The sequence below is a fragment of the Lucilia sericata genome, unplaced genomic scaffold (assembly GCF_015586225.1).
Source record: "Lucilia sericata isolate MDLA Ls3-8-SP2 unplaced genomic scaffold, ASM1558622v1 Contig000659F_arrow, whole genome shotgun sequence".
Classification (NCBI taxonomy): Eukaryota; Metazoa; Arthropoda; class Insecta; order Diptera; family Calliphoridae; genus Lucilia; species Lucilia sericata.
The window spans coordinates 92292-104788 of NW_023994664.1; the positions used below are offsets into that span (position 1 = coordinate 92292).

A 12497-nucleotide genomic window follows, 5' to 3' on the forward strand; every position below is an offset into this window, starting at 1 on the left:
CGAATGAAAATAAGTTATTACATATATTAAAAACACAGCAAATATTTTTTTTCATACTTGAAGCAAAAATATAATGTTTTTCGAAATTTTTTTACTTTTATTTACAAAGTCGACTTTTCTACTTTTTTCATAGACGACAGTCGAGTTATCGACTTTTTGGTACAAAATTGTCGACTTTTCGACAAAAAGTCCATCGTTAGATTTTTCGACAGTCGATTTATAGAACCCTACCCTATTGTTTAGCAATTATAAAAGTGATGCCAAGTTTGGAGATGTGTTGATTTAATTTTTTAATATTTTATAAATAATTTCATTTTTAAATATATAGACTAATAATGGTTTTTATGTGTAAAAGGCAATTTATAATTGTATGAATTTATTGATTTTTTAAAAGATTAATGGTTTTTAATATATGTTTCAAATAATATGGCAATACTTTTGCCATATGTTTACTGTTTAATCAGTGATGTTAACTGGGGGCGCAATTTAAATATTTTCATGCTTCGGTCTGCTTGGTACTGTTTTTGGCATTTTCTGTTGGATATTCACATTTATTTTCTTATAAACCGTTAAAATTAAGCAAATTAATTAAATTTGTTAAAAATAATAGGTACATAAAAAATACATTTCGACAAATCCATTTTATAATAAATAACTAAACGCTAAAGGCCCAAATAGACTACACAAGCGGCTTGACAAACATACCAATATTTTACGTTTGTGCAAGCCTGTTGTGTAGTGTAGGAGGGTGTTTCGTGTTTGTACAAATGCTTGCTGTTTGTTTGTACAAAAATTAAAAAATTTTGATTTTTACACAAACATATTGAATTTTTGACAAACCATTTGTATGGTTTATATTCATCAATAACAAATTTTTCAAAAAATTTACATTTTTAAGAAAAATTGAGATCTGTATCTTTGAAAGTCCACAAAAAAGTGAAAAAATCGGTGTTTGTACGAGCAATGTTTGTGTAGTGGGTGTGCGAATGAAAAAAGTATGTTTGATAAGCCGCTTGTGTAGTCTATTTGGGCCTTAATAATAAGGCAACGTATTGTAGTATAAAATGCTTTTTATACGGCAAAAGTGCAGGACCGATTTATATGTCTGTGTCTTTTTATGTCAGGGCACACTTAGACAGGTGACTGCATCACTACAACAATACAAAAACATGTATTTTGTACTAGAATCAGACTAATGTTAAAAATGACAAGAGAAATGTAAACAAATAACATGCTTAACATATAAACAATAACAACTTTTGATATTATTCATACTCTACACAAAAATAAAAAAATAATCAGCTGCTTTATTGCAGTCACCTTACTTTATTATGCCATGGTCTGTGTATAATTATGGAAATATTTGCCACTTCATTGTTCGTTGGTACTTTTTTTAAAACCTTTGCAATACTTAATATAATTTGTAAAATCTCATCACTGATAGTAATGACATATGCAAAGCGTATTTATAAGGTGGCATTATTGGGGAACTAATGTTTTTGTATACATTTTTTTCATATAGTGTTTGACACTATTTACAATAATTTTTCAGGAGAGAAATATTTTTTCTATACAAATTTTGACATTAGCTTGAAATGTAAACAAAAATCAGTTGTGCTTACGTTATCACCTAATTTATATACTCCATTATTTCCCCAAACAAATTGCAAATTTCTTTAGTTTCTTATTGGAGATCGTTTGTGGAGTGTATTTTTGTATTTACTTTGAATTTGTTGGTGTTTACAGTACTCACACGAAAACCCCTTTTAACGGATGACGCATTTGTGAACAAAAAGTAAAAATTGTATATTGTGAAAACATAATACGAAAAAAAACAATACACTATTAATTTTTGTGTGAAAATTAGAACATTAACTATTGTGCTACTAGTGGAAAACCTAGATTAAAACAGACGACGAGATGTTTTTACCGAATATAATTATTTAAACTTTCTCTTCGGTTTAAGTTAAATTACATGCTGAATTACATTTTAACTCGTTGAATATAAAAAAAGTAAAAAACAATAAAAAAACTGAACTGTCTACATTATTGTTTAAGCATCTTCATTTGGTATTTAAAAATCAGTGTTGTCGTCATCCATATAATCAACATACAATTTAATATTTATTGTTATTTGTGGGCGTCTTGAGCTTTTTTTTTTAGCAACAATAACTACAAAGTGAACGGATTTTAACTACATTGAACTAGTTACAAATAAAACAAAAAACAAAGAAGATAAACTAACACAGCTGTTTGGTGGTTTAAGTCCTATCAGGCAGCCACAACCAGCCATACAATGAATTCTCAGACCAGTATTAATGGTGACCCGGAAACAGCACCCATAGCTGCTCAACGTTCCGGCGGAGCCTCCTCTATGATGCGTTCTTTTGGTACTCTCTTCGGTACGTCTAACGGTGGTCCTAGACGAACAAGTTCACAAAATGGTGTTGATGGTTATGTAGAATTCGGTATGCAGGATCCAGAAAGTAGCGGTCGTACACTGGGCACTTTTGCTGGTGTATTCAGTCCCGTAGCTTTGTCCATGTTTAGTGCTTTGGTATTTATACGTGTTGGTAAGTAAGATTTTGAGTTTTATTTATTATTTGTTTTTGTTGTAATTTGTCGCCCAAAAATAAACCTAATTTTCTTAGGGAAATCCAGTCCCAAAAGGGGACAAATCATTATATGTACAATTGTGTCAAATTTTATTTATAACATTAATCAGAGACTAGTTCAATGTCTACCTAAAGTTTTCCAAGCCGCCAAGATTATCTTCTTCTCTAGGCTCACATACCTACATTAAGTTATATTATTGGTACGTTGATACTTTCGAAATTCAACTTTAAAATTCCTCTACATATTATTGAACGCTATAATATGGTCATTCATGGACGACTATACTTCCTTACTTCTTTTTACTTTCTATAGGTATTTCTAATTGGGCGAACATTCTTTTTTGAACTCTCATGATTGATGGTGGTATTATGTTTGTTTTTCGGTAGTATTTATATTGTATATAGTTTGATTTGTCTACTATTTAGATAGTAAATAATGTCGCCATAAATGAGTCGTCTTCGCGGCTTCATTGATTCTTTGTATGTATTGAATTTCCATCAAAACAAAAACAACGCAAAATAATTAATAGTAACTACTTACTACTCATTTTAAATGAAATCTAATAAGTGTAGTAATTTAATGAATAAAATAAAATAACTATGAAAATTTGTGGATGTTTATTTTCTGTTATTATTAACCTAAATAAATATGTATTTAAAAATATAAACTGAATCATCTGCATGTAGTACATTATAGGATTAAATAAGTACATTTGTATAAATAACACTATAAACAAATTAAAGATATAAAATTATTATCAGGAGGAAAAACTTAAAAAAAAAACTAATAATGCAATTTTCTTAAAACCCAAATTGTTAAGGAGTTGGGAGTTATTTCACTTCTGTTGGAATTTATTTCATTGGAAGTTATTTTATACAAATAAATTCTTCGACTTGGGAATCATTTAATATTTTTGGTTCATTGGAAGATAGTCCGGCCTATAACCTGTTCTGTAGCCAAGACTTATAAACTTTTCTGTAGCCAAGACTATGGACAGATGTATAGTCTAGACTATCGTCCAGCTTATAGACTGTTTTATAGTCCAGAATATGGACAGTTCTATTGACCAGATAATAGATTGATCTATAGTCTAGGCTAGGCTACATACTATTCTATAGTGTAGGCTGCATACTGTTCTATAGTCTAGACTACAGATTGTTCTGTTCTATAGACCAGATAATAGACTGTTCCATAGACCATGCTATAGACTGTTCCATAGACTATGCCTATAGACTGTTCTATAGTCCAGCCTATAGACTGTTCTATAGTCCAGCCTATAGACTGTTCTATAGTCCAGCCTATAGACTGTTCTATAGTCCAGCCTATAGACTGTTCTATAGTCCAGCCTATAGACTGTTCTATAGTCCAGCCTATAGACTGTTCTATAGTCCAGCCTATAGACTGTTCTATAGTCCAGCCTATAGACTGTTCTATAGTCCAGCCTATAGACTGTTCTATAGTCCAGCCTATAGACTGTTCTATAGTCCAGCCTATAGACTGTTCTATAGTCCAGCCTATAGACTATTCTATAGTCCAGCCTATAGACTGTTCTATAGTCCAGCCTGTAGACTGTTCTATAGTCCAGCCTGTAGACTGTTCTATAGTACAGCCTGTAGACTGTTCTATAGTCCAGCCTATAGACTGTTCTATAGTCCAGTCTATAGACTGTTCTATAGTCCAGCCTATAGACTGTTCTATAGTCCAGCCTATAGACTGTTCTATAGTCCAGCCTATAGACTGTTCTATAGTCCAGCCTATAGACTGTTCTATAGTCCAGCCTATAGACTGTTCTATAGTCCAGCCTATAGACTGTTCTATAGTCCAGCCTATAGACTGTTCTATAGTCCAGCCTATAGACTGTTCTATAGTCCAGCCTATAGACTGTTCTATAGTCCAGCCTATAGACTGTTCTATAGTCCAGCCTATAGACTGTTCTATAGTCCAGCCTATAGACTGTTCTATAGTCCAGCCTATAGACTGTTCTATAGTCCAGCCTATAGACTGTTCTATAGTCCAGCCTATAGACTGTTCTATAGTCCAGCCTATAGACTGTTCTATACTATAGTCCAGCCTATAGACTGTTCTATAGTCCAGCCTATAGAGTGTTCTATAGTCCAGCCTATAGACTGTTCCATAGTCCAGCCTATAGACTGTTCTATAGTCCGACCTATAGACTGTTCTATAGTCCAGCCTAAAGACTGTTCTATAGTCCAGCCTATAGACTGTTCTATAGTCCAGCCAATAGACTGTTCTATAGTCCAGCCTATAGACTGTTCTATAGTCCAGCCTATAGACTGTTCCATAGTCCAGTCTATAGACTGTTCTATAGTCCAGCCTATAGACTGTTCTATAGTCCAGCCTATAGACTGTTCTATAGTCCAGCCTATAGACTGTTCTATAGTCCAGCCTATAGACTGTTCCATAGTCCAGCCTATAGACTGTTCTATAGTCCGACCTATAGACTGTTCTATAGTCCAGCCCAAAGACTGTTCTATAGTCCAGCCTATAGACTGTTCTATAGTCCAGCCTATAGACTGTTCTATAGTCCAGCCTATAGACTGATCTATATTCCAGCCTATAGACTGTTCTATAGTCCAGCCTATAGACTGTTCTATAGTCCAGCCTATAGACTGTTCTATAGTCCAGCCTATAGACTGTTCTATAGTCCAGCCTATAGACTGTTCTATAGTCCAGCCTATAGACTGTTCTATAGTCCAGCCTATAGACTGTTCTATAGTCCAGCCTATAGACTGTTCTATAGTCCAGCCTATATACTGTTCTATAATCCAGCCTATAGATTGTTTTATAGTCCAGCCTATAGACTGTTCTATAGTCCAGAATACAGAATGTTCTATAGACCTGCCTATATAGTCCAGATTATAGACACACTTAAAATTGGCAAATTTAAATAATAGACTGAAAATATATTTAAACGATTAAAAACATCCGAAATTTAAGGTGTGAATTAATATGACGTAAATACATATTTGCGTTTTAAATGTTAAACTATACAAAAGCTTTAAGAAATAAACAATTAAACTTTATAATAATAGAGATTTATTAAAATTATTATATACATATAATTTTTTCAATATACTTTCAGGCTTTATTGTTGGTAATGCTGGTTTATATGTTACCCTCTTACAATTTGTTATTGCCTATGTAATCTTATTATTTACTGTGGCATCAGTATGTGCAATTTCTACTAATGGTGCTGTTGAAGGAGGCGGCGTATATTGTAAGTTTTGTAAAAATTTCCGATATAACATATCCAATATTTAACTGTAATACTTTTTCTCGTTTTAAGTTATGATAAGTCGAACATTGGGTCTGGAATTTGGTGGTTCTATTGGCACCCTATTCTTTTTGGCCAATGTTGTGGGCTGTGCCATGGCTATTTCCGGTTGTGTTGAAGGTATTATGAATAATTTTGGTCCCGGTGGTTATTTTGCATCCGCTGAAGGACTTCTACCGGATGGTACTTGGTGGCGTTTTCTATTTTGTACCGTAATTAATACACTAATGCTGTTGGTGTGTCTAATAGGCGCTTCATTATTTGCCAAAACTTCTGTATTAATTTTGGGTATTGTCACGGTCTGTTTATTGGCCACTTATATAAGTTTTTTGGCTGAGGGTCCCAACAATGACAAGGTAAGTGTTAATTTATTGGAAAATTATTGTTTTTTTTATTTTGTTCTGTAATTTTATAAACAATTTACAAATTATGATTATTTAACGTATTTGTTGTATTGGTTTTGCTATCATTTATTTGTTATAAATAATTAAACAAAAATGTCCAGTAGCTTATCATAACATTTATATAAAGAAAAAGTGTTTTATATATTAATACTTTTTCCGGAACGTAGTGAATAATTGTGTAATTTTATTTTTGATATTATTTAATGTGCATTCAATTTCAAATGTTTTTTTTTGTTTTACTTGTGTTTAGGGGGTTTTAAATCATTTTCCAATTATATACACAATATTGTTACAATTATGAGCAACACATTTTTTTATCTAGGGTGTCGTCATTGTTAAAAAAAAGTTTTTCTTTTTTTATTAAATATCACCTTTTAAAGCAGAGTATTAAAATATGTATTTTTATCGAAATTTTAATTATCTTGACTTTAGTTACAGATCATTGTCAAATGCGTTATGAATCACATTTCTTTTTAACATGGATTTGTTAAAATATATGTATTAATATGAAAGGAATTTTAATACCAAAAATCTATATTTGTATATAAAAATCAGTGTATGTTTGTTTATTTGTTTGTACCTTGTAGGCACTGAAGCGATCTTCTTGAAATTTTCACTGTATATTCCTATATATCTGGAAGGAACAATAGGCTACTTTTTATTTTTAAATTGCAAGTGGGGGAGGTGCCATATGAATATTTTAAGAAAAATGGGAGGACTAGCATTAGGGGGCGTGGCACCTCCCATATGAATTAAATACAAAAATTTGTATATCTAGGAAACACTTAAAGCTAGAATCTTCTAATTTTCAACTAACAAATTTGTCATCCATGTGAACATTTGGGTAATAAATTGGCGGATTAGAAATAGGGGCGTGGCACCTCCCATATGAATAAAATAAAAAAATCGTATATCTGGGAAAGTATAAAAGCTAGAATTCTAAAAGTTTGTACGGGCAACATTAAAATCCCATATAAACAATTTGAAGGAAGAATGGGAGGACTAGAAATAGGGGGCGTGACACCTCCCATATGAATTAAATAAAATAATGTGAATATCTGGAAAACGCTTAGATCTAGAATTCTTAAATTTTGCACGAACAACTTTGTCACACATGTGAACATTTAGGTAATAAATAGGCGAATTAGCAACAGAGGGGATGGCACCTCTCATATGAATTAAATACAAAAAATTCTAATATATTTATGTGGGACGTCATTGGAGCTAGAATCCTCAAATTTTGCACGAATAACTTTGTCATTTATGTTAACATTTCGGGAATAAATTGGTGGACTAGCAATAAGGGGTGTGGCACCCCTCATATGAATTAAACACAAAGTTGTATATCTGGGAAATTATTAGAGTTAGAATACTTAAATTTTGCACGAACAACTTTTCATCCATGTGAACATTTGGGAGGATTACAAATAGGGGGCGTGGCACTTCCCATATGAATTAAATGCAAAAATTCATATATCTAGGAAAGCATTCCTTTATGAGCATTTGGAATAAATTGTTGAACTAGCAATAACGGGCGTTGCACCTCCCATATAAATTAAAATTAAAATTCGTATATCTGTGACTATAGACTTTTCTAAAGGTTTATAGTCCAGACTTTAGACTTTTCTATAGTCCAGACTATAGACTTTTCTATAGGTTTATAGTCCAGACTTTAGACTTTTCTATAGTCCAGACTATATATAGGCCTTTCTGTAGTCCAGACTATGGATTATTCTGTAGTCCAGACTATAGACTGTTCTATAGTCCAGACTATAGACTTTTCTATAGTCCAGACTGTAGACTTTACTATAGTCCAGACTGTAGACTTTACTATAGTCCAGACTGTAGAATTTACTATAGTTTTATAGTCCAGACTCTATACTTTTCTATAGTCCAGACTAAAGACTGTTCTATAGTCCATACTGCAGAATTTACTATAGTCCAGTCTATAGATTTTTCTATAGTCCAGACTAGACTTTTCTAAAGTCCAGACTATAGACTGTTCTATAGTCCAGACTATAGTCTAGTCTATAGACTTTTCTATAGTCCAGTCTATAGACTTTTTTATAGTCCAGACTATAGACTTTTCTATAATAGTCCAGACTATAGACTTTTCCATAATCCAGACTATAGTCGTTTCTATAGCCCAGGCTTTCTATAGTCCAGACTAAAAACTTTTCTATAATCCAGACTATAGACCGTTCTATAATCCAGACTAAAGACCGTTCTATAGTCCAGACTATAGACTTTTCTATAATCCAGACTATAGACTAGTCCAGACTATAGACGATTCTAGTCCAGACTATAGATTCTATAGTCCAGACTATTTCATAGTCCAGATTATAAACTGGTTTATAGTCCAGGCTATAGACTATTCTATCTATAGTCCAGACTATTCCATAGTCCAAAGTATAAACTGGTTTATAGTCCAGACTGGTTTATAGTGTAGGCTATAGACTGTTCTATAGTCCAGACTATATAATTTTCTATAGTCCAGACTATATTCTGTTCTATAGTCGAGACTAAAGAATGTTCTCCAGACTATAGACTGTTCCATAGTCCTTAAGAATAATTTCTTCCGATCACACATTTTTGCTATTTTCTCAGTTAGAACATTATTGCAACTTAAAATCTAATATTTTTATTTACAGGTTCCTGTTCCTGATGAGAATACTGTAATAAATAAAACTATTACACCCTTTTTGGAATATACTGGCTTAAGTGCCGAAACTTTAAAAAGTAATTTATACGAAAGTTATGGTCCTGATTATACTTCCAAGGGAAAAATGGTAGATTTTGCTACCACATTTGGTGTATTGTTTGCTGGTGTTACCGGTATTATGGCCGGTGCAAATATGTCCGGTGAATTGAAGAGTCCTTCGAAGAGTATACCCTTGGGTACATTATCTGCTGTGGCATTTACATTTGTTGCATATGTCATACTTTCATTCTTAATGGCATTCACAACCCCACACGAAACAATGAGAAATAATTATCTTTTCCTAATGTATGTCAATTTCTGGCCACCATTTACTGCCATTGGTATTTTAACCGCCACCTTTTCTACCGGTTTAAGTAATCTTATTGGTTCGAGTCGCATTTTGGAGGCTTTATCGAAAGATCAAGTATTTGGTCCGCTGACAAATTTTGTTATTAAAGGCACCTGGAAGGGAAACCCTATAGCGGCAGTTATGACCAGTTGGGTTTTAGTGGAGTGTATTTTATTGATTGGCTCCTTGAATACAATTGCCCAAATCAATTCGGTATTATTTATGCTTTCGTATTTGGCCACAAATTTAGCCTGCTTGGGTATTGAGTTGACAGGAGCACCTAATTTCCGTCCGCTATTTAAATATTTCACCTGGCATACATGTCTTTTTGGTTTGATCGGCACCTTGGTTATGATGTTTGTAATCAATCCTATTTATGCCTCCTCAAGTATTATATTGTGTTTATTGCTGGTTATTGCTTTACATCTATTCTCGCCAGCCACACAATCAGCCCAATGGGGCTCTATATCACAAGCTTTAATGTTCCATCAGGTGAGAGGGAATAAGTTAATTATAGATTTAATTATTAACAAACAATTTCTTATGCAAGGTACGCAAATATCTACTTATGTTGGATCCTCGTAAAGATCATGTTAAATTTTGGCGTCCCCAAATGCTTCTGCTGGTATCCTCGCCTCGTTCGTGTTGTCCTTTGGTTGATTTTGTTAATGATATGAAAAAGAGTGGTCTGTATATAATAGGTCATGTTAAAATTGGCAATACTACCGATTTGGAAGATCCCACTTCAGAGGAAAACAAACAATGGTTATCATTTGTCGATCATATGCATGTTAAGGCTTTTGCCGAAACAACAATAGCTAATTCGGTGCGTGAAGGTGTTCAACATTTAATACGTTTATCTGGCATAGGAGCCATGAAACCAAATACTATTGTATTGGGTTTCTATGATAATGAAGCACCAAAAGATTTCTTTGAAACGTAAATATCAGACACAACTATTTATTATTATTTAAAAATAATAATTAATAAATAAAATATTTTTTCTTAGCTCCACCTCACCCTATAAAACTGATGGTTTCACTTCAGGGGAAATGCAAAATTTCCCCATACGACGTGATGGCGAGGAGAAACATATTGATGTTACCGAATATGTGGCCATTATCAGTGATATTTTGCGCATGAAAAAGAATTTATGTTTATGTCGTCATTTCCATCGTCTGGACAAACATTTTATAGCCAAGTAAGTTTTTTAACTAATAACCTTTATTTAATCAATTTTATTTCATAGTAAAAATATAATTTTACAGAAGCAAACACGTTAAATATATAGATGTTTGGCCCATCAATGTTTTCAATCCCAAAACCGAAGATCCCTTCGATGTTGTCTCCTTATTTATGATGCAATTGTCGGTTATTATGTTGGCAAAATGGAGTCATTTACGTTTACGTGTTTTCTTGTGTGAAACTAATAATACTTCGAATACCACAACATTTGAAACACAAGATCCTAATATGCCTCAGATTGAAATTTTCTCTAAAATGAAATTAGAACAAAGTCTTAAATCGTTAAGAATAAATGCTGATATTATAGAGGTAATTAAAGAAGTTTTGTATTCTTAAAAGTAAATTATAATTGTTTAAATTTATGTAAATTTATACAGATTCAAGAATGGGCTCGTGATACGGAATTTACTCGTCACTCTCGTATTCTCAAACAATTTACACAACATGCTGAATCTGTTACAGAAGCGGTAACTGAAGATAATCTTAATCGTTCATTGTTGTATATGCAAAGGTAAGTTATTAATTTTTAATTTTTTTTTTAATATATATGTAGTTAGTTTGGTCAATGTAAAACCAACATTTAAAGCATTTGTGCTAATGTATATAACATCGTTTAAATTAAAAACTATAGCCAATAACCCATTGTGCATTTCTATTTTCAGAGCCAATCAAATTATACGTGAACGTTCCGATCAAACAGCCTTATCATTTATATATCTAGCAGCACCACCACAAATCAACACGCCCGACTTTGGGGAACGTAGTGTACGTTATATGGAATTGTTAACTGAATTAACAGCCGAATTACCACCCACAATTTTAGTACATGGTGTAAGCACCGTAACTTCCACTACTCTTTAAGAGCATACATGACTACGACTACAAAACAAATCTTTTATAAAACAGCAACATTATTGTAAAATAAACCACATTTTAAGGATTTAAATTTGAGAACTTTAAAGTATAATTTGCACTGAAATTAATAATTGTTTACATACTTTTTAAGTTCGAAAAAAGTCCTAACAGATGACACTGTTTTATAAAAAAAAAACAACTTTTGATTGGTATTAAATAATCAGCATTTTTGTGTTATAAATAATTTATGCAACATTTTTAAGGTAAAACAAATTAAATAGAAAAATTTATTAATTAAAAATTAAACATATTTAAGTAGATTTTTTTTTTTGGCAATGTATAAAAACAACAAGTTATGATTCATTGATTCGTTATGCGCTGTGCTTAGAAGTTATTTTTTAAAGGCTTTAAATGTTTTATTTTTTTACAAATTGGTAATAATATTTATTAATTTTGTATGAATGTTATGCATCTATACTTGTTGTGTTTATACATTTTTTACTTTTACCATTTACATATATAGAGAACTGTTTTAAATAAAATGTATATTATATTTTTTATAACTAATACTTTTTGAGAATACATATAATAAAACTCAGTTTACATACATATTTATAGTAACTTTATTGATCATATCACAATTGTAAACAATTCCAAAAGAAACTTAAAATGAACTATTATCGACCAAAACAAAAAGAAATGTTTAACATTTTGTAAAGAAAAAAAAAAAACCTAAAACATTGTGTATTAAATAATTTTTTTATTATGGAAGATAACATATACAAATAAGCTTTCAGAAAATGTTTTTGAGTTTTCTTTTTATTTTAATAAAACATTCTGTTTATTTTAAGTTGAACATAAAACTAGGGATTAATTTTACATGTTTTAAAACTCTTTATACATATTTATTTATAATTATTGTAATTAATTTTATAACAAAATTATGCTCTCAAATTGTGAAATTTTAATTTTAAATATACATATATGTATGTGATTTTTAGCATGTTAAAAGAAAGTAAAAATATTACACTT

The 12497-nt window shown here is 31.6% G+C and overlaps 1 protein-coding gene across 1 annotated transcript; it reads left to right on the plus strand.

The window, feature by feature from the left end:
• Nucleotides 1-1659: 1659 nt before the first annotated feature.
• LOC119607130 (solute carrier family 12 member 9) lies at nucleotides 1660-12197 on the plus strand. The gene is made up of 9 exons (XM_037960913.1): nucleotides 1660-2573; nucleotides 5720-5854; nucleotides 5924-6267; nucleotides 8967-9857; nucleotides 9916-10304; nucleotides 10375-10566; nucleotides 10634-10919; nucleotides 10988-11121; nucleotides 11273-12197. The coding sequence occupies exons 1-9, from the start codon at nucleotides 2297-2299 to the stop codon at nucleotides 11469-11471; spliced, it is 2847 nt and encodes a 948-aa protein (XP_037816841.1). The 5' UTR covers nucleotides 1660-2296; the 3' UTR covers nucleotides 11472-12197.
• Nucleotides 12198-12497: the final 300 nt, after the last annotated feature.